Here is a 25,824-nt window from a genome sequence, read left to right on the forward strand (position 1 = left end):
CCAAGAGCTCATAAACTTCACATAAATTCCAAAAACTTTCATTAAATTACTTTTTGACCCCAAAACTTCCTTTAAATTGTACAAAGACTCCTAACCTTTCAGAAATGTTATTGTAACCCATAAACTTTCAACAATTGCACATAAGCCCCAATATCACAAAAATCATTGTTTCAACTTTCAGTTCCTTTAAATTGTACAAAAACTTGTGTTGCTGCATGCTCATGTTAGGATTTCTTGTTTGCAGTGCAAGTTTGGTTTGCTAGTTTCTTTTATCACTAGGTGATTGGTCAATAAGGGTCATTGAATGCTGAAGCCTCTGGAGGCACACCCTTCATAACAAACTGGCAAAATACTGCATGTATAATGTCTGTACAAATTACAATGAAAAATGAACAACCAATATCCAAACATTTGGTGCTATTTTTCTTTCAGGCAAAGGCCCGTTGTAATTGTAATTTAGCCACAATAATAGAAAACTTATCACCCAAAAAAAGGGTCTGCTCCCTTCTGTATATGATATGCAATCACAGATTACACCCATGTCATTCTACACATACTCAACTGTGCGGTCAGTGTCCACTCGGCCTTCAGCTCATTTTTTCTTATATCCGAAGCTAAGAGCAACTACAGGCTGGAAAGAGCATACTAAACCCTGGCAAATATCCTTGAATAGCATGTCACCTTTCGATCTTTGCATTGTTTCATCAATGGAACATGATAGATATCCACATTCAGACTACAAAGCAGTTCAAAAAAGAAAGCAAAATTAAATGTTTGAAGTGGAGACAGTTCAAGTACAGAATTGGATTGGATAGGAAAAACAGTTGGGAATGATCTCAATGCTCATGCAGAAGAAAGAGGAAAAACTTACATGTTATATAACTCATCTACTATCATATATAAATTTTTTTTGATAGGTAATAAAACTTTTATTCAAAAATGCTGAGCATCATGTTCACGATGGTGAACATTCTGATAAAAAAAAATACAGCAGGTTCAAAAACTTAATATAATAGAGTGTAAGAATTCAGAAATGGAAATACAATTCGTAAAACCCCAAACACATGCCCACTAAAACAAACTCATCTACTATCATATGGAATCCCAATAAAAACATACATTCATTTGAAGAAAATATGTACAAACTTTTGGGCATGACCTCTTTCCCACACCCTTCCCCAGTCGCCCCTCTTTCACCCTGCCCTCAAAACTCAAAACTAATAGTAATAGAAGGAAAAACAAACAGCTGATAAGGTAAATCTCTGATTGCATATGACAGGGAATTGAAAAAATGCAAAGCAGTGTGATAAAATTCAGCCATATTAACAAGTATAAGAGCATTTAAATCAATGTGGATTTGGAATGAAGATATGAAGATCAGGTACGTTGTGGAAAAGTCCAACAGTAAGACATATTGTAGCATTGGTAATTATTCTTGTTGATGCAAATTTCTCTCTCTATGCATATACAGCCATGTCGTATTTACTAAAATTATCAGAGTTAGTTGATTTTGGGGTGTGGCCACCAATATCATGATTCATGACCATGATGTAAAATGTCAACCAACCAAATAACAAGCTCATTCCTCAAATTGTTATAGCATTGGGTTGAATGCATTATTTAGAAAGTTTGGTGATGTTATTTTGCAGTATCATGTATATGAAGAGCCACAGAAAAACAAATAAATATATTACCAAATTATAACACAGACAAAATTTAGCACCATTGTTCCTGCAGCCTCATCTTAACTATTCTTTTGATTGGTAAGTTATTTGGGTCCTTTCCTTTGTAGTCATTAGTAATTACTTAAAGTTCAGTACAAAAAAATATTACAAACATCAAAGAAGGTAGATTGAGGAAGAGTAGACAATCTGAGATAAGGACCCATGCATGTCCTCAAGTAATAAACATAGACCACCTTGCATATTTTCATGTGAAGAGAGTTAAAGAAGCATGAATACAATGGATGACTTACATATGTTCAGAGTCTGAAAAGTTTCCATTAGCCTGAGTTATCTGTGTTGCCCTCTTTACTGGACTAAAAGAATGTAGGTTTTATCACCCTGTATTTATATGAAGTGTCCAAACTCTTGAATTTTTGAACAGGTCACCACCAGATCTGCCTGATTTACTCTGAAACTTCAATACCACTCTTGGTGAAATGTAGACTAGTTATTCTGCAAGGAAGTGCAGTGATACAAATCAGCAAATTTATGTACAGAGAATGCTTCTACTTTCGATTGGTAAAGCTGGCCTTCACACTAGAAGATATTCTAGTGGTATTTTAACTTAATAATTTACATGAATAATGCAATAAGATAATGTAGATGCCTGTAGGCTGTAAACTGGAAAGCTTAAAACAAAAAGAAGACTGAGAACATAAGAGGCAAAACCCCATCCAAAACTGTGAAGTTAGAAACTATAAATGCAAAACCAAGAGAAAATTGAAAAGCAATATGAAAGTCCATAAAATTTGTCTAAACAGAATGTGCTATTGGGCATAGCATTGTCTTCCCATTAATTAAAGTCCTTCCGCGTTGGTTTGCTTACTCTTCAGACATCTATCAACTTTCCTTGTTCCACAACTTCAAAGGGGCATTATATGAGAACACCACACAGACACGAAACCAAATATTCACAATCATAAGTTATCGAGACTCACCATTCATATTGCAACTGTGTCACACAAAGCTCCAACCAGGTTCCTTTGTCACTCCAGTTCCCTTCATCAGACTTCTAATCTTCAGGACATCTTCCCATTGGCCCATATCTGCACAAATGTTTGACAAGGAAACATAAACTCCAGCATCACATGGCTCCAACTCCATAACCTTTTTGGCTGCTAGCTTTCCAAGCTCAATATCTCCATGTACTTTGCAAGCAGCCAGCAGGGTTCCCCAAACCAAAGCATCAGGTTTGACAGGCATATTGTTAATGAACTGTTCAGCTTCTTTCAGTCTCCCTGACCGACCAAGAAGATCAACCATACAGGCATAATGACGATAACCAGGCTCAATTCCATAGTCTTTGGCCATTGAATTAAGATGGATATAGGCTTCTTCAACCAATCCATTATGGCTACAAGCAGACAAAACCCCAACAAAAGTCACTGAATCTGGTTTAATTCCTTCTTTCCTCATAAGCTCATAGACACTCAAAGCCTCAGCACCCTTCCCATGTTGAGCATAGCTGACAATCATGGTTGTCCAACCTATCAAATCAGGATTCTCTATGTGATCAAATGCTTTGCGACAATCTCCTAAGCTTCCAGATTTTGAGTACATAGTCATCAGTGAACTGCCAACAGAAACATCTGAATCTAAGCCCAACTTTGTAATATAGGCATGCAGTTGAGTCCCAATGCCTGATCTATTCAAAAGTGCAACCGCCCCCAGCACTGATGAAACTGTGAAACAGTCAATGGTGAAATCAGCCATCAGCATATCACAGAACAGCATAAGGGCCTTTTCAATGTACCCATTTTGGGCATACCCTGAAACCAAAGATGACCACACAACCTGATCTTTTTCAGGAAGCATATCAAACACTCTACTTGCCAATTCTAGGGAGCCGCATTTTGAGTACATACCCACAAGTGCACCACCGACAACTATATCTTTGCCAACTCCAAAACGGAGAGCATAACCATGAAGTTCTTTACCCTTTCGTATAGAACAAAGAGCAGAACATGCAGTTAGAGTTGCAGTTAAGGTCATCTGATCAGGTATTATTTCTTCAAGCAACATTTCTCTAAATAACTGAATAGCTTGATCTGAACAGCCATGTTCTGCAAAACCGGCAATCATTGAAGCCCATGAAACATTGTCTTTCTCAAGGATTTGCTCAAAAACTTTGTATGATTGCTCCAAACTACCACACTTTGAGTACATAGTGAAAAGCGAACAACCCACAGAAACATCAGATACTAAACTAGTTTTAAGAGTGTAACAGTGGATCTGTCTTCCTAAATATAAACAACCTATAATGCTCAAGAGACTAGAAGTACAAAACTTATCTGGTCTCACACTTTCTTGTAACATCCTCTGGAACATTTCAATTGCTCCCCTAAAGTTTTGATTCTGAGTGAAAGCAGATATCATTGCAGCACATGTACCCAGATTCTTTATATTTCCCACCTCTTTAAAGACCAACTCAGATAGATAAAGAGCTCCTATTTTTGAATACATATTAATCAAAGCAGCCCCCACTGCTGCATCCAAATAGTACCCGGTTTTTAATATCCAGGAATGGATTTGGATTGCCTCTTCAATCATGGCTCGTTTAGCACATGCAGTTAGTACACTAGTAACAGTGTACTTATTTATTTCCACTTCCAGCTCTCTCATATATTTGAAAAACTTGAGGGCAGAAGTAGAATCATCCTTCTGCACAAAACCAGAGATAACTGTAGTCCAAGAAACAACATTGCGTGATGGCATCTGAGAGAATTCCTTAACAGCTTCTTCCATTTCTCCACACTTGGCATACAAGTCAACAATAGCAGTTCCCACAAAGACATCTCCAGCACCACATTTAATCACCCACCCTTGAACTCCTTTTCCAATATCAAGTTCTTCAAGTGCTGCACAGGCAGTTAAAATGCTTGAAAATGTAAAACTATTTGGCTGAAATGGCCCACAACACATTTGGCGAAAAAGACCCAAGGCAACTGAGTTCTCTCCATTTCTAACAGCCCCAGAGATAATAGCATTCCAACAGACCACATTCTCACATGAAACATCATGAAACACCCTTAAGGCATCCTTGAAGTTACAATGTTTTGCAAACAAATCTATCATTCCTGCCCGAATATAACCATTCGAAAAGAATCCATTTTTCATGGAAAGCGAATAAACGTGCGTACCAAGCATGGGAGCCTGCAAAGCAGTACAAGCAGAAAGAACAATCCCACAGGTTATCTCATTGAGCTCGAAACCCAACGAATGCATCCTACAGAAAATCCTCCATGAATCCTCAAATAAATCATTCTGATTGTAACCCAAAATAACGATATTCCAAGAAAAAACATTTGGTTGAGGCAATGTATCAAACAGTTTGAGTGCATCAACCATGGCAGCGGATTTACAATACCAATGGAGTAAAGAATTTGCAGCAAAGATATTAGATTGTAAAGCAGCAGATTTGAGCAAATGGGTATGTATAACTTTTGTATTTCTGATGGTGCATTGTGTGGAATTCCTATTCTCATTGAAGAACTGAAATGGGTCAAAAGGAGTAGTAAGATTTTGTTCATGTTTGGCAAGAAAAGTCGGTGATTTTTCAAAAACTGCAAGAGAAGATATGAGTTTTGAAGCCAAAAGTGGGATTTTTGTATGGAAGTTTTGATTGAGGAGAGTGTTCATTTGGATTCATAAAGCAAGAGAGTTAGAGACACAGCATACAGAAGATTTGGTTTGACCGAGCGCGGGACTCAGAGTTTCTGCGTGTCAATCGTAGATTTAAACAAATATTTTCTCTTGCGACAACTTGCTAAAAACTGTCAAGATGGCCGAGTTGGTCTAAGGCGCCAGTTTCAGGTACTGGTCCGAAAGGGCATGGGTTCGAATCCCATTCTTGACAAATAAAATAATGCTGTTGCTTTTTTATATCTCCAACTTAAGCAAAATTAAATCAGAGACAAAGTTTTTACTAAAATTTTTTTACAACTTGTGGGCCGTTGCTTTTTTAAATCTCCAACTTATGCAAAATTAAATTAGAGACAAAGTTTTTACTAAAATTTTTTTACAACTTGTTGGCCGTTGCTTTTTTAAATCTCCAACTTAAGCAAAATTAAATTAGAGACAAAGTTTTTACTAGATTTTTTTTACAACTTGTTGAGGTCAGTATTTTTTATTGGAATATCATCACTTCATATATAAAAGCAACTATAAATTTTTTCTTCTCATTGGATTTCATTTGTGGTTGCGTTCATAGGCGTTCTTTTGAAATGCATTATGAAGACTGGCACATCACTTAAATCAATTTTATTATGTACCAATTGTATTATGTATCAATTAGAAAATGTTATATTAATAGTTGCAATATATATATATATATATATATATATATAGGAAAATTTTTGCGTTGCTAAATTTATTGTTAAAGTTTAAAAGCTATTGAGTTTTTATTTTGATAGTTACAGTCATGAAGGCAATTGAACATCAGTTCTCCTAGTAAATAAGAGTAGTCAATACTTCTAAGCCACAACTTACAACTTACAAGACTCTAAGGTGGGATAATATTGTAGACAATTTTTTGATAGATTTTCTTGGAATAATATATTACTGTGATATAGACCCACGACTAACATCGATTATGTTAATGTTTGAAAACTCTCTAACTTTTTATTTTGAGCAATATTTTTTTCATTTCCCCCAACTTACTAAAGTGACAAATTATGTTGGATTAACATCACTTTGATATAAACACATAAGTGACTTTTTTACTAAATATTTTTACAACTTGTTAAGGTCACTATTTTTATTGGAATAACATCACTTCATATATAAGCAACCATAAAATTTATTCTTCTTATTGGATTTCATTAGTAGTTGCGTTTATTGGTGTTCTTTTGGAATGCATTGTGAAACTTGCACATCATTAAAATGAATTTTATTATATACCAATTACAAAAGGTTATATTAATAGTTACAATATATTTATATATATATTTATATATATATATATGTGTGTGTGTGTGTGAAATTTTTTGTGTTGCTAAATTTATTTTTTTTGTTATAGTTTAAAAGCTATTGAGTTTTTATTTTGATAGTTACAGTCCTAGGGGAGGGGGGAGTTGATCATCGTCTCTCCTTGTAAATAGGGGTGGCTGTACATACACTTAAGGGGCTCAAATGAACCCCTTGCCTTGAAAAAAAAAAATTTATATATATAAAATATTGCTTTACTAATTTAATTTACTCTTAAAAATATTTTTGCACACCCTAGTCACATATCAGCTGATCCCACAATTAAACAACAACTCCGTGTATTATTTATGTATGGATGAGTGTAGTTGTGAGAGTTAATAATTATACAGTGCAAGTGGAGTTGAGTTTTGTCATTTAGTTTAAAATATTTTTATAAAAAAATGACAAATATATAACCACAATTGCATAAAGACAAAAATATTATGCAAAATTAACAAAATAAAATGATCATACTTACATTGACAATAGATAATGACAACTAATAATAAATTATCATTTTCAAAATATGAAAACTCGTAAAAGGAAATTGTAAAACTTCATGTATTTGTGTTTTTTTTTTTTTTTTGATAACTCAATATATTCAAGTTCTTTTTTTTTTAATTAAATTTTATTAAATTTAAGTTTCTTAATGATTCCCTGGAAAAAATTCTTAGAGTTGCCATTGCTTGTAAATAAGAGTAGTCAATACTTCTAAGCTACAACTTACAAGACTCTAAGATGGAGCAATATTATAGACAATTTTTTGACAAATTTTCTTGGAATAATATATCACTGTGATCTAGACCCACCACTAACAGTGATTATTATTTTTGTTAATGTTTCAAAACTCTTGGACTTTTTATTTTGAGCAAAATTTTTTTTTTTTTAATATTCCCCAACTTACTAAAGTGACAAATTATGTTGGATTAACATCACTTTGATATAGACACATAAGTGACACCACAAACATAAGAGGCTTTTTTTTTTTTTTTTTTTTGGTGGGGGGGGGGGGTTTAATGTTTCAAAACTTTTGATTTTTTTATTGAGAAATGGCAACACATATTTTTCCTTCTTTCTTGGGATACAAAAAGCAAGAATAAAAACCAAAAATGCACAATAGCAATATACACAAGTACTATACTAAAAATGTATTTTGTACAATAGATGCATATACTGATGTGGATGATTATTGGGGTTGGATGGGCAAAATTTGACCCCTGTGCCATTTTACATGAGCTAATGCTAATGCTCTTAATATACATAATTTAGCTTTTTGTTTTTGTTTTTGTTTTTTTCCCCCCTTTTCATTTATTAATCTCTAATTCAAAGACTTTTTTTTACAAGTTTCGAATATAAATCCCCAATCCCACTTTATACTTTATCAATCACAATTTGCAATGTATTTATTGAACTTTTCTTATAAAATAACCAAAATTTAAAATGAAAAATAATTAAACACATGGCATATTGTGATTGGTGAAGTGTAAAGTGGAACACAAACTAAAGTGAGATAGATAATTTGTATTCACGGTTTTAGTTTGCTGGTTTGCTCCAGGTTCTACATGTGTATAAACAGGTTGTAAAAAAAATTCATGGTTGAATTCATGCCTCTTTGTATGGTAAAATATCCTGGCTTATTGATCGATCGGATATATACCTTGGAGATATTATGCTTACAGATACTGATTGCTTGGTTATCTATAGGGATGCTTTCACTATTCTGTTCTTTATGACGGTATACATGTTTTGCTCTATTCTTCTTATGTATAAAATAGTTGTATGACTATTAAAAAAAAAGTTGTATAACTATTAGTCTATTAGGCTATTGATTAATGATGACAAATGTGAATGGCGAAAAATAAAAATGCGACTAGTGACCGACGTAATCTATGACGAAGCATTGTGATTTCTTTATTTGTTTGTTTTTTCCAAGAAAGTTGGCTATGTATGTAAGGCTTCCATTGCAATTTGAATCTCAATATCATACACAGAGATGGCGGAGGAAAACAAAGTGATCACTCGTGAGGCTGCATTTCCTCATGAGGCTGCATGGTCCTTTCGTTAGGCTTGTGAAACTGACCCTCGAAATTAAAGATATACAATATGAGTACGTGGAAGAAGATTTGGAGAACAAAAGCTTAGTGCTGCTCAAGTACAACCCTATCCATAAGAAGGTTCTTGTACTTGTTGTTAATGGAAAACCACTTATTGAGTCACTCATCATTCTCGAATATATGATGAAATCTAGTGTGTGTTTGGGTTCACTAATAAGTTGCGTTGCGTTTTGGTTCTTCTTTTTTTTTTTTTTTCACGCGTTTTTGGAGTATTGCAGCAAATGTTGACTTTTTGCAGTGAACAGTGCACATATGCACTGTTCACGGACCCACAAATTTCATTTTTTATCAATTTTTTCATTAAAAATGGGTCCCACAGTACTATTCACACATTTAAAAATTATTTTGCTACAGTGTTTTCAGTTTTCAGTTTCAGCAAAATAAGTTCTATCCAAACACACTCCTAGAAGAATGGTCCTCGATTTCCACATGAAGATCCATATAAAAAAGCTCAACTTCGCTTCTGGTGTAGTTTTGTCCATAAATAGGCTAGTGAAAAATTCATGTTTGAATTCATGCCTCTTTGTCTGGTAAATATAACCTAATGCTAATGCTAATGCTCAAGTCTTCTTTTACATGAGCTAATGCTAATGCTCTTAATATACATCATCTAGGCTTACTAGTTAGTTTGACCTAGTTTTTTTGTTTTTGTTTTTGCTTTTTTTCGTTTTCATTTATTAATCTCTAATTCCAAGACTATTTTTTTTTACAAGTGATGATGCCGAAAATACCACCAGTAAGCCGCACAGTCCTCGCGCACTACAAACGACACCTGCACAGTGAAAAGAAAGGACCTAGTAGAGAGTACCGGTGTGGTATCGGCCAAACACCCTTCGAAGATCAAGTCAGAATTATTCTCACTGCTCTAGAGTGCTAGAGAGGGTCAATTATTCGTACCTTGGTTTGTGAGGGAGCATGGTTTTTATAGTTGTAGGGCTTGCCTTCTTTTCCTTGGAATAGAAGTCTTTTCCTTATAGGAGTCTCTTTCGGCGTATTTTGCGGGATTCTTTCCATATAGGAGTCCTTAGGTTTCATGAAGCGTGGGGAGCAAGTTATTTACTTATACACGCAAACGTGGTGATCAAGTATTCAATGATTGACGCCGTCAGTCTATGTTGTTTCGTCAGATTAAGCACCGTCAGCTTCTGGATGTCCAGCTTTATGGTACTCTACGTGGAGTTCCTTCACACCATATCGCCGTCAGCTCTTTGGAAATGCTGACGGCAAAACATGTCCCATCACCCTTGTCCTTCACTTATTTTATCCTCATCAACAAGTTTTGAATACAAATCCTCAATCCCACTTTATACTTTATCAATCACAACTTGTAATATATTCATTGAACTTTCCTTATAAAATAACCAAACTTCAAAATGGAAAATAATCAAACACATGGCATATTGTGATTGATGAAGTATAAAGTGGAACACAAAATAAAGTGAGATAGATAATTTTTATTCATAGTTTTAGTTTGCGAGCTTGCTCCAAGTCCTACATGTGTATAGTTTACTGCTCAAGTCTCTAAAAGTAAGAGAAGTTCTTAGATAGTCTCGGACTACAAGGTCAGCATGTGTACACAAGCTTGAGCATGTGTATGCATGCTTAACTCTCTACGTACGCGTGCCCTAGCTTGCGTACTCATACATGTTCTTTGAAGCCAAAATCAACATATATATATATATATATATTTTTTTTTTTTTTAATGATTTTCGAAAGCCGAAAGTTAGGAAAAATCATAACAAATTTAAAAAATGCTTGGAATGCCAAACCGATTGTTGGGACCCTCCCTAAAATCATAGAAGGAATTTAGGAATACAATTTGGGAAAAATAGGTTATTTGGGCATGTTAGCATGCAGTGCTGACTTTATACTATAAGCAATTGAGGCGGTTGCCTAAGGGTCCAAGAAGAAAAAAGGCCCCTAAATTTTAACTAATATAGTTATTTCTTTCATTGTAAAGTATTAATTAAGTTGAAATTGTAAGGACTTAATTTGTAACGTTCCCAAACTGGTGTTGGGTTTATACGTTAAAGGCTCAAACAATAAATTTGTAAAGAGTGGGTTGAAAGGCTAGACCTTGGTCACCAGACAGTGATTAGTCATGGTCTTCGTAGTAATTTGCACGAGGGTGAACCTGGCGTATCTAACAAGACTTTTTTCCAACACGCCTTTAGTGGCTCCGGTCCTTAGACCTCGTTCGAGGAGTTTCATGTTCTTATTATTCTCCTTTTTCAGGGCTCAATGGTCTGGGAGACGATATGTTCCCCCCTTATTTTTGGCTGCTTCCCCCTTCTTTTATACTAGCCTTTCCCCTTTCTTATGCGTCCACGTGTAGGTTTCACTTTTTAGGGCTGGTACTGTTGGGGGTGGTTGTAAAAGCTGAAGAGCATGGTGGAGAGCATGGACCTGTCAGGCGCAGAGTACTTAATTGCAGTATTGGCAACCTTTTACTTGGGCCGTTCCCACACTCTGCTCGCCCTTTCTTTTAAGAGCGCTCTGGGATGCCGAGGACAAAATCGTCCTCGGCTATATCTGTAGGCCATTTGGACTTTCATTGTACGTCCTCGGCAATGCCTCCCCTCGGCTCGGGCCTTGGGCCCTAATGTAAAGTGGGCCGGGGTCATAAATTCTCTGGCCCCATAGAAATATTTGCCAATAAATAAAATAATATTTTTTTATCAAATGAAAAACAAGAAAAAAAAGAGAGAAATGCTAAGTCCATAATATTTTTCACAACACTTTTACAATAAATCCTAAGTAATAGATTGTTATATTGGTAAAATAATAATTTTAGTGGTGTGTTTAAATTAGAATCAGTAACAACTTAACACTTATGATTGGTTGTGAAAAATATTGTGAATTTAGCACTTATCAAAAAAGAAGAAGAAGAAGAAGAAGAAGAAAAAGAGAGCAATGTACCAAAAAAAAAAAAAAAAAAAAATTCACAACATGTTTCACAATAGTTGAGTTGGCAAACTTTTACTAGTTTTCATCTAAGTCTACCATTAACATTACTCTTTTACTTACCACTATTAATCTGCCACATCAACATAAGTGAAAAATTTTGTCAATTTTCTCTGTCTATAGACTTTTTAGAAAACAATTCTATGTGGTTCATGTTAATTAATAATAATTTTGGATCTAAAATAAGATAATAAATTTTTAAGTAATATTTAATTTTTTAAAGTTATATTTAAATATATAAAATGTCTCAATTGCAGTATTAGACTTAGGCCCCAAAATGCATCAATCCGCCCTTGCCAAAATACATGCAGGCATGCCAGAGAATTGGCAGCATGCATGAGGGGCTGCCATTGGCATGCTAGCATGCCTAAAAGTGGTTATTTGGGCATCCCAACATGCCCAAATATGGTAGCCTCACGTGCACGCTGCTAAGGCAGGCATGCTGTCCACCATGTTCGTAGCAACGACATCTCTGCATGCATGACTACAGCGCAGACTTGGGCTGCCATCGCAATCTACATCAGTCCATGTCAGGAGTCGATCAGCGAACCGACCGTCGCCGTTCCACATTCGACTGGAGTTGTGTATGCAAATTTCTACTCAAGTATATGACTTTTCTTCTCTCAAATATTTTGCTATTAACGTGTCATTGGTTTATTTGATTAGAACTTTTGTCATGTATTTTAGTGATAATTTGTCTACTTTTTAAAAATTTTAATTTATTAATAATCTCTTTTATCTTAATTATTATATTTAATGACTTGTCATTTAAGTTGAAGATATATCAGGGACAAGTTGAAAAACTATTGATTAAATTTTTTTCAAGAGAAACAGTTGATTCATTAAAAAAAAAAAGAAAAAAAGAAAAAAAAAAAGAAAAAAGGAAGAAACAATGACTTTTGGCTTTTTTTTTTTTTGGGTGCTGAGTGTGATAGGCTATTAATTAGTGGTGACAAATGTGAATGGCCAAAAATAAAAATGGGACTAGTGACCGACGCAATGATGACTCAAAGAATATTTTTTAGGAGGGTCATTCAAATTCGTGTTGAAGAGGTTGATAAGGAGCTCTTAGTAAATAAATTTTTTTTTTTTCATCTTGATCATTATGATAATATTGATGAGATCTTTCGTAACCTATGATCCAAAGGAAGAGTTTTTTTTTTTTTTAAAGTCAACACGAGTTCTTTTAGATAATAAATCTTAGGTAAGAGATAAATCTTGCGGTATATGTGACTTCCTTATCAAAAATTTATTCATAGTATTAGCAAAAGAATTAAAGATAAATTATAAGTTCATTGGGCATATATTTTCTTAGTATAATGAAGATATTAATTATTATTGCTAAGATTAAATTTTGTAAATTATCTATTCTCTATTACTATAATAAAGTTATTAGTTATTGTTGTTAAGTGAATTTTAATTATTATTACTTAGAATACTCTAATTCATTATTTATCAGTTTTTGTTTTTACTCTTTTCAATTCTTTTATTTAACAATTGAACTCAATTGTGACAACTTACAAGTCTTTGTAATTCATTAAGAAGAATTTTGTTGTGATTTTTACATTACTCTATTAAGAATTCAACGCAACAATATAATAATTAAAAAAACTGTCTTCACTTTTTGCCATCTCACGTCCCACTTCCACTACCTCACATTTAATTTTCTTTTAGTGTTTACACTTTATAGCTCATTTAATTGTCTTTTTCTGAGATTTAAGATTAACAAATTACTAATTTTTGTTGTTGGACTTGCTATTTTTTTTCCTGAGATTTTATTAAATTAGTTTGATGTTGGGTTTTTTCTTTTTGTTTAAGAAGGCCAAGATAAATTTTAGTATTGAATTGATTTGTTCTTTGGACTTATTTTAGGGGTTCAAAATTTTATTTTAAGGTATTCAAAACAAATATATTTTAAAATGTTATATGTAAAAAAAAAAAAAAAAAAAACACACACACACACACACACACACACACACAAGTTAGGGGGTTCATTTGAACCCCCTGATTCTGAACACCATGTGGCGCTGCCACTAGACCGATGTAATCCATGATGAAGCATTATGATTTTTTTATTGGAAAAGTCTTGTGCCACATAAAGTGGCACAAAAAAGGCCACAACTCGCCCATGTGGCGAGTTGTGGTTGGTAGAGGGGTGTCTCACCACTACCCTTCCACCAACCACAACTCACCACATGGGCAAGTTGTGGGTTTTTCTGTGCCACTTTATGTTTGTATTTTTGAAGAAAGTTGACTAGAGGTGGTTTGGAGAAGGTGACAACTGACAAACAACTATGTATACAAGGCTTCCATTGCAATTTAAGGCCTTGTTTGGATTTTTTTTTTCATCACTCATCACTTATCACTCATCACTCAATTTTCGTCACTCATCACTCATCACTCATTGCTCATCATTCATCACTTAAAATATCCTACCCGTTTGGTTTTTGTTTTCACTCCCCATCACTCAAATATTTCTACTGTTTGTGGGACCCACTGCTTGAGCACCATGTCACTGAGTATAGTTAGCTTACCTGCCTCTCTCAACTCTTTTCATTTCATTTTCTTCTCTTCCAGTCACCATTGCCCTGTTACTCTCCCAACACAAACCCAAACCCAGGTAAGATAAAAGATGATCGGTGTAGCAGCGTCGTCGATTGGTGTAGTGGCGGCGCCGATCTCCCACCTCTGACGTGTAGCGGTGTTGATTGACACAGATTTCCCACCTTCTCAACCCAGTGCCGATCTCCACGTTTTATCGGTGTTGATTTTTGAAAACCCCAAGGCTTGATTTTTGTGGGTATTGTTCTGTTTGTGCTCTGTTTTTTCTGTTGTTGTTCATGCCCCTTTCTTTGTCTCTGTTGCTTGTGCTTTATTGCTTTATTTTTATTTTTTTTATGGTGATTGTGGTTACCTCTGTTGGTGCTTGGCTAAAGAGAAAGCACACAAAAACAAGATTAAGGAGAGAAAAGTTTGTGGGTTTGTGTTTCTGTGTTAATGTGTATGATCTAACTCATGTGTTTATGGGTTTGATTTTTTGGGTTTGAGAAATCGGTACCCATGTGTTTCTTTTTTTTCTTTTTTTTGATAAAGTATATTTGGTGTTTCTGTGAAGAAGAAAAGAAAGAAAAAGAATGAAGAATAAGAAAAAAATGGCCATTGGAGTGAGTCTGTGAAGAAGAAAGAAAGAAAGAAGAAGAAAAAGGTGCGCCTGACGTGGCTTGTCTCTAGCTGTGGGTCCCATGAATGTGTGTTTAATTACGAAAATGCCATTGGAAACTCAGTTATGGAAATTGAAAACACCTAAAATGTGTTTTCAGTTTCCATAACTCATAACTCAAAAATCATAGAATTGAGTGATGGAAACAAAAACTGAAAACGGAGTTATTGAAATCCAAACAAGCTTCATAACTTGTTTCCATAATGGGTCCCACCATTTTTGAATTATGAGTTATGGAAATCAGAAATCCAAACACCCCCTAAATCTCAATATCACACACAGAGATGGTGGAGGAAAACAAAGTGAGGCTGCATGGAATATGTGGGCTAGTCCTTTCGTTAGGCTTGTGAAACTGACCCTCGAAATTAAAGGCATACAATATGAGTACGTGGAAGAAGATTTGGTGAACAAAAGTTTAGTGCTGCACAAGTACAACCCAGTCCATAAGAAGGTTCCTGTACTTGTTGTTAATGGAAAACCACTCGTTGAGTCACTCATCATCCTCGAATATATTGATGAAACTTGGAAGAATAGTCCTCGATTTTTACCTGAAAATCCATATAAAAAAGCACAACTTCGCTTCTGGTGTAGCTTTGTCCATGAACAAGTTAGTGAAAAATTCATGTTTGAATTCATGCCTCTTTGTATGGTAAATATAACCTGGCTAATCGATCGGATTTATATTGTTGTAGATATTAAACGGTTTTTATCGTATAAATCTTATATATTCAAGTGTCTCGCTTACAAAAAAAGAAAAAAGAAAAATCAATATTTATTTCTTATATTATTAAAGTGACACTAATCTATATATTTATCATATCAATTTGTAAGTTTATTTTAGTAAAATTTATATTTACTTTAAATTTTTACATGCATATATAAAATAACATAGAATATTGCAAGTTGCGATTTATAGGAATTGATTTAATCACGTTGATTTAATTATCAGGACAAGTTATAACCTCATAGTATAGAGTGTAGAAGATTGTTTGTGTTATTTAGTCAAGATGCATGCTTATGCACATGTAAGAACACAAATATTTGTTTAAAAATATATAATTTCGAGCTATAGGAACATAGTAATCAGTGCGGAACACAATGAACAATCTTTCATTTTTCAAAAAAACTAACCTATACAGGAACTAATGCTTGCAAGTTCTGGCATGCAGGTATTTGAGACCATGATGTTAGTACTCACATCCAATGGAGAAGAAGAAGAGAAAGCTGTCAAGGAATTTTTCGAGAGAATAAGCACGCTTGAAGTGGAAATTAAGAACATTTTTCCAGAGGGGATTCAAGTCATTGATCAGAAAAATGTGGGACTCTTGGATGTTTGTTTTTAGACCCCTTAAAATACAACCAGATTAACCTAGTTATTTAGTCAAGTGATTAACTTAGGTAAATTATGCAGTCTAAGTTAACACAAATATCATATTATTGTAAAGTGCGGAAAATAAAGAACACAACAATATGATAACTCAGAAAAACCAAACCGGTAAAAACCTAGGGAGAATTTAATCTAGCTATCCTCAAAGTAAAATTGAATCCACTATGATAGAATTGAAGTTTACACAATAGCGACTTAGACCACTAACATCCTATTGCTACATCGAGTAGGAAACTTACTACTACGACCACATGATAACTCTGAGTTCACGGACTACTTCTTTCTTGGATTCACAGCAAGTACAAACACCCCCGCTTGTGTATCTTTAAGCTCTTAATGCAGCAACTGAATCGATCACCAAGTTTTTGACATAATCTTGAATATTGGAAACCCTAAGAATGTGTGAAGGCAAACACCTCTTGATCTCACAAAAGATTCACACACACAGCATAAGGAGCATCCCCAAAACATGGCTAGGGTTTTCCCTTTTATACTTAAGACAAAACATAAAACCTTACATGACAAACGAGCTTGGGTTGAGTTGGAAATTATGCAAAAAAAACAATCTACACGACTTTCGATCGATCGATCCAGCGAGGTAGATTTACATAATAAATCCTGCAGTTACTCGATTCCAACTTTACATACAATCACATACTTTGAGCAAGTCTAAACAAGACTAAAACGTTTTGATCATGGTTTGCCAACATTACAAATTGAAGTTTTAATACATTTAAACCTAAAGTCTTAGAACCCAACATTGGACCTTGTAGTTGTAACTTCATTGAGCCACTATAAGGCTCAGGAAGAATACCTTGGTCTAAAGCTTATAGACTCCCCTTCTTTTTTCTTGGCTGACAGCTTTACTTGAGTTACCTTTGGTGAAGGAGGCACTCCCCCCTCATGAAAAGACGGTGGGGTTTCTCAAATATATGAGACAGGAGACTTAAATCTACTTCAGCTTGAATAAAGTCTTTGTTCATAAAAAAGAAAGAAAAAAAAGATGTGGTTCTTAGCTCTTTGATCCATTAAGTACTTTTAATAAGTGGCGGCCAAACGTTGGATAAAAAAGGGGTTTTCATGTAACGGTAATGGATAATATTATGTGTATTAGCAGTTAGTTGTTTGTACTAATTTCTAAGACATCTTGCTATTTTTGACTAATATATTTAGTTTCAATATAAAAAAAAATTCCACTAGCAAATTTACATTCTTTCTTTTTATAATATAAAACTCCATTAACTATATAATACCAATGGAAATTTTGGAATAAATCCCTATCGGTTGGTCTAATAGTTCTCAAGGTCTAATGAGATTTATGAGAACTTAAATTCAAAACCTTTAAGCTAGCATCTTACGGCCATTGCAATGGTTTTGTCCATGTAATTACACGGTGTGTGGTGTGGACAGGGACTGCACCTAGATTGGTTAAACATAGTATTGCTTCACCTTTTTGTTATCGAGTCTAAAGTCATAGGGCTTTATTTCTGACCATCTATAATCTGCCACTATGAGCAATATCTTCAAATGATATTAGTGTTTGTTTGAGGATTGCTTATTTCTAGTGGCTTATTGCATAATTTTTATAAAAAGATATAGTTTTTGGTAATTTTTATGTTAAATGTGTTACAAAAAGCTAAAAGATGGCATATAAAAAATAAATAAAAAACTAGATTTTTGCAAAATAGGTAAGACAAGAAAACAAATTTTTAACAATTCTCCAACGCATACTAAGCTCTTCTTACATCCATCTTTAATCTCAATCTATCCCTCCTAGTGTGGGCAGGGGGCATAAAGAATATTAAGCTACAAATTATATAAAGGTTCCGTCTACTTTGGTTTCTCAAAGAGCAAAAACATAGGGCACAAAAATATGAGATGAAACAATCAGAGTGTGTGTCTATATATATATATATATATATATATATATATATATATATATATATCTGGCATTTATGGTTGGGTTGGTTTTTTTAACGGGATCTAGATCCTCTAGAATTAAAGAAATGATTCAATTCTTCAATAAAACAAATCACCTTTACCTAGTGGTCCTCCCAAACAATAAAATACAATATTCTATTTGAAATTATTGTGTCAGATCCCAGTCAGAGCAATTAAAATTATTGATAGACGGCTAAGAGCATCTCTAGCAGTTTCATCAAATTTTTGTACTGTTTGGAGAATGAATAGTGACATTTAGTTTTTACATACCCACTTTTTCAAATACACTTCTAACAGATTCTCTATTACATTCTCTATTTTATTTAAATATTATTTCTTCATTCATTCTTTATCATCATTTATTCTTCCTATATTTATTCCCAACAATTATATTTTTAATGAAAAGTGTTATATTTACAACATTTTTCGTAATACTTTCACAACAAAATTTATGTGGAAAGTTTTTAATAGTTCTAATTTGAACTCACCACTGAAATTATTTTTTTTCTCACCAATATTAACTAATAACAATTTGTTATTTAAAATTTATTGTGAAAATATTGTGGTAGAATTTCTCAATTAAGATTTTTATTCTTTCATTTCATTCTCCTCCACACACGTGTCCTTTACCCCCCTTCTTTTATTTCTTTTTCTCCTCCAGAACGTTCCAGCAACATCTCTTTTTTTGGTGAAAGTTCCAGCAACATCTTATTTGCTCCTTTGTTCCTCAAAAAAAAAAAAAAAAAAATTTTTTTTTTGCTCTTCTCATCAAAGAAAAGAGAGAGACAGAGACAGAGAGAGAGGAGAAAGACTGGGAGATCGGCGTTCACCATGCCATTGGAGATCGAGGTTCACCATGCCGTCGGAGATCGGCGTTCACCATGCACTACCACGTTCGCCGTCCCACCGCCGCTCGTCCTCCTCCCCACCACCAGGCTGGGTCAGATCGGCTTGTTCTTCTTCTTTTTTTTCTTTTCTTTTTTTTCTTTTTTTTTTTTTTTTTTTTTTTTTTTTTTTTTCATATTTGGTTGTTTTGATTCAACTTTATTTTATAAGAATTGGAATTTGTTTTGTGTTTTGTGTTTGGATTATGTGAGAAACGGGGTCAGATCGGCTTGTTCTTTTTTTTTTTTGCATATTTGCTTGTTTTGATTCAACTTTATTTTAAGAATTGTTTTGTGTTTTGTGTTTTGTTTTTGGATTATGTGAGAAACGGAGAGAATGAGAGAAAAAAAAAATCCGGAGGAAAGAGAAAGAATTGATATAATAATAGATGGTGTAATTTTTTAATCCAAGAAATTCGATTGCTAATGTACAGTAGCCCATCAGGTCTGATGGGCTACTGTTCATGAGCCAAAAAAAAATCCAGGTTTACCGAATCTGCTGGAGCATGAATGGAGTATGAACAGTGCACAAATTCTCCAAATTTTAACTAATATACCCGGATACATACACTGCTGGAGATGCTCTAAAGAGGGGCCTATCAATCCTATTAATTTTTGCAAAGGAAGTTAATTAAATCCATTTATTCTCTATTATATTAGAGAAGATGACAAAAAATAAGCTCTATTGTGATTATTTAAAAAAAAAAAAGTTATTCAAGTTATTTTTAAGTTGCTTTCTTTTCCAATTTTTGGATATAAGACATGGAAACTTACTTTAAATTGTTTATATTTTTTTATGGATAATCTATTTTTAAATACATGAATTATTATAATTTCAATTACTATTTATAATTATATAACTATTAATGATTTATATATGACATCATTGGTTTAACCATGAGTCTGACCCTAGTTGGACTAGAAAAATGTGAGAACAACTTCCCTTTTCAATTCTTTGTTTAGCCTTGTGTGGAGCACAAATAGCCAAAAAAGGCTCAAAAAGAAAGAAAGGGCTTGGAATGAGAGCTCATCACAATTAATTTGTAGAGATAGGAAAGCGGACCAACACTTGACTTCTTATCTAATGGGCTGAAGTTAAGAAGTGGGCCCACATGAGAAGTAGTGATAAACAAGCAAAAATGAATATAAACATATATATTTATATTTCCTCGGTCAACCAAGGATGCCTTTTACACTTGGGGTATTGTAGGTTACAGTGTTTCTCTCTCTCACCCTTTGTTTTTCAATCCTTGTTCATTGGGATCCATCCCCCTTTTATAATGATTTCCTTTTCATCCTAACCTTCCACATGGAGGGTGGTTAATCTTTCACTAGATACTTATCACATCCCTCCTTTGGTGGAAGTGCTGAGTGAATTACAGGCTGTCTTGACACTGTTCATGTGTCATTTAGTCATTAAGGCAGACATAGTTGGTGCAGTGCATTTAATGCGTAGGTAATGAATGCTTCCTTGGAAAGCCTTCCTCCCCCCTTATCCACACTTGCTACTATTGTTTCCCTTGCTTCATGTTCCTAGCTTGATGTGTGGGCTTTATCTCATTCTCTTCGAGTGGTCCACATCCAAGGAACTTCCTTGGACGATCCAGGTCTGGCGATTTAAGCTCCTCTTCCAAGTCATCTCTGGTTACACCAATCAAGGATATGCAGTTGGGCTAGCACACTTCTCGGGCCGAGCCCAACCTGCACTTGGATTCCCCCCCCCCCCCCCCCCCCAGTAGGTCTAATTTTATAAAACTAATCATTCAAAAAAAATTATTTTATTTTAAAGAGAAATAATTGATTCATTTTAAAATAAAGGAAGAAACATTGCCTTTTGGGCTCTAATACTATTATACATACTGATTGCTTGGTTATTTGATAGGGCTGCTTTCACTGTTCTGTTCTTCATGCCCATATATATATTTTGTTACAAAATTTTCGTGTGTATAACAGGGTCGGCTCAACAACTTTGAGGGCTAAGGAAAAAATTTTAAATGTGATTTTTTTTATTTTTTATATTTCAATATTAATTAAATAATATTTATTGAATATTTTTATTTTTTATTTAAAATCTTTTTTTTTCTTTTTGATATGTAAAATTACTAATTAAGTTTTTATTTTTAAATTCCTTTAACATTTCTTTTTCAATTAATGATATGACTAATTCACTTAATTTTAGTAGACCTAAATAAGATTTTATTAATTGATATGATAACTTATAATAAAGTAAAAAAGACTATTCATGCTACAATGGGTGGGTTAGTTTCTTCGGGAAGTTGGTTTTAGCGTGTGATGCCATGGGTCATGTAGCTGTGTGTGCTAGTATGCTATGGGCAATGTGCTACTGCTATTAGCTATGTGTGTGGTGTTGTGCAGTGGACTCTGGGGCCTTTTGTTTTGTTTTGTTTTTTTTTTTAGGATACAATAGGCAATTTTTAATGTATTCTATATATTGACCAATAAAAGGTGTAAGGACTCAATTTGTAACGACCCCAAGTTGGTGTGTTGGGTTCGAATGTTAAAGGCCCAAACAATAAAATTTGTAGAGAGTGGGCTGAAAGGCTAGGTCTTGGTCCACCGAATGGTGATTAGTCACGGTTTTCATGGTAACTTGCATGAAAGTGAACCTGGCGTATTTGACTAGACTTTTTCCCGGCACGGCCTGAGTGGCGTCAGTCCTTAAATCTCGTTCGGGGAGCTTCATGTTCTTATTATTCTCATTTTTTAGGGCTCCATGGTCCGGGAGATGATCTGTCCCCCTTTTTTGGCGCTTGAACCCTTATATCATATAGCCTTTCCCAGTTGATCCTGACCTTCCACTTGTAGATCAGGCAGGTATCTACTCAAGTGCCTGTCCCATCAGCTGCCTCTCTCTACTTTCTGTTAGTTGCAATAACCGAAGCTACACTGTTCATGGGTCTTTTCCCATCAATGTGGCTAGGACGTTTGTTGGCGCATTCAATGCGGAGGTGATGTCTTTTCCTTGATTCATTCTCACACTGCATCCTCGTGCGAGTCCCATTCCACGCGCCTTTCTTCTGGGAGCGCTTTGGAGGCTGCCTTTGATGACGTATCTTTACTCCCTCTTAGTCCTCGGGACGCCGAGGACAGGGTCATCCTCGGTTGCCTCCCTAGGCCATTGGGACTTTCGTTAATTGTTCTCGGCAACTACTCTCCTCGGCGCGGGCCTTGGGCCCTAATGGGAAGTGGGCCGGGACCACAAATTCTCTGGCCCCACAAAAGGATTTAAAGTTTTTTTAATTAAAATATATAGATAAATATTATATATCTATATATAATTTTTTTATACAAATGGGATCTTCTTTTATTTGGGAGTTTAGTGATTGCATCACTTGCTTCTATACTTCAGCCAATTTTGGTGTATAAAATAGTTGTATGACTTTATTAAAAAAAAAAAAAAAGGTTGTATAACTATTAGGCTATTGACTAGTGGTGAGTGGTGACCAATGTGGATGGCCAAAAAGAAAAAAGGGGCCTAGTGACTGATGTAATCCATGACGAACCATTGTGGTTTCTTTATTAATTATTCTTTTTTTACAAGAAAGTTGACTGGAGCTAGCTGGGGAAGGTGATAAACAACTATAAATAAGGCTTCCATTGCAATTTGAATCTCAATATCACACAGAGAGAAAGAGAGATGGCGGAGGAAAACAAAGTGAGGCTGCATGGAGCGTGGGTTAGTCCTTTCGTTAGACTTGTGAAACTGGCCCTTGAAATTAAAGGTATAGAGTACGTGGAAGAAGATTTGAAGAACAAAAGCTCAGTGCTGCTCAAGTACAACCCTATTTATAAGGAGGTTCCTATACTTGTTGTTAATGGAATACCACTTGTTGAGTCACTCGTCATCCTCAAATATATTGATGAAACTTGGAACAATGGTCCTCGATTTCCACTTGAAGATCCATATAAAAAAGCACAAATTCGCTTCTGGTGTAGCTTTGTTCATAAACAAGTAGTGAAAAATTCATGTTTGAATTCATGCCTCTTTGTGTGGAAAATATAATCTGGCTTATTGATCAGATTTGTACCATTGGAGATATTCAACGGTTTTTATCTTATAAATCTTATAAATTCAAGCGCCCCACTTACCAAAAAAAAAAAAAAAATCAACATTTATTTATTATATTATTAAAGTGACACCAGTGGCATACATTTATCAAATCAATTTGTAAATTTATTTATGTAAAATTTATATATTTTTAAAATTTTTTCATGTATAAAATAACATAGAATATTGCAAGTTGCGATTCATAGGAATTGATTTAATCACGTTGATTTAACTGTCAGGACAAGTTATAACCTCATAGAGTGTAGAAGATTGTGTTATTTAGTCAAGATGCATGCTTATGCATATGTAAGAACCAGGGGCCGTTTGGTACTTTAGTTATAACCTCATAAAGTAAGTATATTATGAACTATTCTTTGGTACTTAAGCTTGACAAAAAAAAGACTCCCACTTTAATACATGTACAAACCCTTAACACCAGAAAGTAGGAAAAAAAAAAATCTTCTCCCACTTACCAAATCATATCACTTTTTCACCAAATTTACTATTCTCATTAGTTTTATCTCACCATGTACGTCTTCACCCATTTCATTGTTCCTATTTTTCTCATTCATTATTTTTAGTTTCCAATTCACAACCCTTTTCTTGTGGAGCAATACTATGAATACTTCAAATTTTACAAATTGGCATGTTATTAATCATAAAAAAATTCTTTTAAACATTTATTTATTATATTGTTTAAGTGTTATACATTCTTGTCACATCAATTTGTGAACTTTTTACAGTAGAATTTATAGTCGTTTTAGCTTTGAAAAATTATATGTCCACAACAATTGAACAACACTTTCACAACAAATCTTAAGTAATAAGTTGTTATTGGTGAGTAAAAAAGTAATTTCAGTAGTGGGTTGAAATTTGAACTAGTAACAATTTATTATATATGATTTGGTGTGAAAGTATTATGAAAATCTTGCTTATCCCTTTTTTTTTCATGGCAATCCAATTAATGGTCCCCATAAGTAACACGTAATTATTAGAAAAAAAATACTTAATGTCCTTTTAATATTATTTTAATTTTATCCCCTCTCAACTGAAATCTTAGTTCCACCACAAATAAGAACACAAATACACAAATATTTGTTTAAAAATATATAATTCAGAACTATGGGAACATAGTAATCAGTGCAGAACACAATGAACAATCTCGCATTTTCTAAAAAAGAACTCAAATCCGATGTTAGTACAGGAACTAATGCTTGTAAGTTATGGTATGCAGGTATCTGAGACCATGGTGTTAGTACTCAAATCCGTTGGAGAAGCACAAGCGAAAGCTGTGAAGGAAGTGTTCGAGAGATTAAGCACGCTTGAAGAGGAAATTAAGAATATTTTTCCACAGGGGATTCAAGTCATTGATCAGAAGAATGTGGGACTCTTGGACCTTGTAATTGTATATACGTTTGGTTCCTATAAGGCTAGGGAAGAATTCCTTGGTCTGAAGCTTATAGACCCAGAGAAGACCCCCCTTCTATTTTCCTGGCTGTCAGCACTACTCGAGTTACCTGTGGTGAAGGAGGCACTCCCCCCTCATGAAAAGGTGGTGGGGGTTTCTCAAATATATGAGACAGGAGGCTCTCAAATCTACTTTAGCTTGACCCTCTACTTAATACAATTGAAAACTTTTTAGTTTACGTTGTACTAACAATGTAAATCTATAATTACCAAAACACAAATTGATGTGGTGGTCTCTTATAATTGTAAAGTTTTTGGTTCTTTTGATTTGGGTAGCTGCCCCTCCCCCCTCCCCCTCCTTGTTTTGTTTCCATTATCTTGAGTGAAGTTGGCAGCAAAACGTTGGATAAAAAAGAGGTTTTCATGTAACGGTAATAGATAATATTATGTGTATTGGCAGTTAGCTGTTTGTATTAACTTTTAAGACATTTTGGTACTTTTTTGACTATTCAATTTAGTTTCAATATATATAAAAAAAAAAAAAAAAATCCACTAGCAAATTTACATTCTCTCTTGTTATAATATAAAACTCCACTAACTATATACTACCAATGGAAAATTTGGAGTAAATCTCAATCAATTGGTCTAATAGTTCTTAAGGTCTAATGAGATTTATGAGAACTTAAATTAGAAACCTTTAAGCCAATATCTTAAGGCCATTACAACGGTTTTGTCCATGTAGTTATATGGTGTGTGATGTGGACAGGGACTACACCTAGATTGGTCAAACATAGTATATCTTTCACTTTTTGTTATTGAGTCTCCGTGAAATCATGGAGCTTTATTTCTGACCATCTATAATCTGCCATTATGAGCAATATCTTCAAATGATATTAGTGTTTGTTTGGGGATTTTTTTTTTTTAAGCTTATTGCATTGTATTTATAAAAAAATATAAATTTTGGTAACTTTTATATTAATTAAATGTGTTACAAAAAGCTAAAAGATAGTATAGATAAAAAGATTAAAAAGTATTTAGAGTTTGCCTCGATTTGGTACCACTCTCACGGCCCTCACCCAAATAGCGATACTAGATTATTTGCACCAAAAAAAAAAAAAAAAAAAACAGAAAACAAAATTTTTTTTTTCA

General features: G+C 34.2%; 1 protein-coding gene, 1 non-coding gene and 2 pseudogenes across 2 annotated transcripts; 3 read left to right on the forward strand and 1 right to left on the reverse strand.

Moving 5' to 3' along the window:
- Positions 1-307: 307 nt before the first annotated feature.
- Positions 308-5,430, reverse strand: LOC115962425 (pentatricopeptide repeat-containing protein At1g74600, chloroplastic). Its single transcript, XM_031081262.1, has 3 exons — positions 2,663-5,430; positions 1,976-2,177; positions 308-736 (listed from the first exon to the last, which is right to left on the reverse strand). The coding sequence occupies exon 1, from the start codon at positions 5,361-5,363 to the stop codon at positions 2,682-2,684; it is 2,682 nt and encodes an 893-aa protein (XP_030937122.1). The 5' UTR covers positions 5,364-5,430; the 3' UTR covers positions 308-736; positions 1,976-2,177; positions 2,663-2,681.
- A 69-nt stretch (positions 5,431-5,499) lies between these two features.
- On the forward strand, positions 5,500-5,580 carry TRNAL-CAG. Its single transcript has one exon. It is a non-coding gene; the product is annotated as a tRNA-Leu (tRNA).
- Positions 5,581-15,271: 9,691 nt separating this feature from the next.
- On the forward strand, positions 15,272-17,324 carry LOC115964422 (annotated as a pseudogene).
- Positions 17,325-22,857: 5,533 nt separating this feature from the next.
- Positions 22,858-24,878, forward strand: LOC115963293 (annotated as a pseudogene).
- The last annotated feature ends 946 nt before the right edge of the window (positions 24,879-25,824 follow it).

The sequence above is a fragment of the Quercus lobata genome, chromosome 10 (genome assembly GCF_001633185.2).
Source record: "Quercus lobata isolate SW786 chromosome 10, ValleyOak3.0 Primary Assembly, whole genome shotgun sequence".
Classification (NCBI taxonomy): Eukaryota; Viridiplantae; Streptophyta; class Magnoliopsida; order Fagales; family Fagaceae; genus Quercus; species Quercus lobata.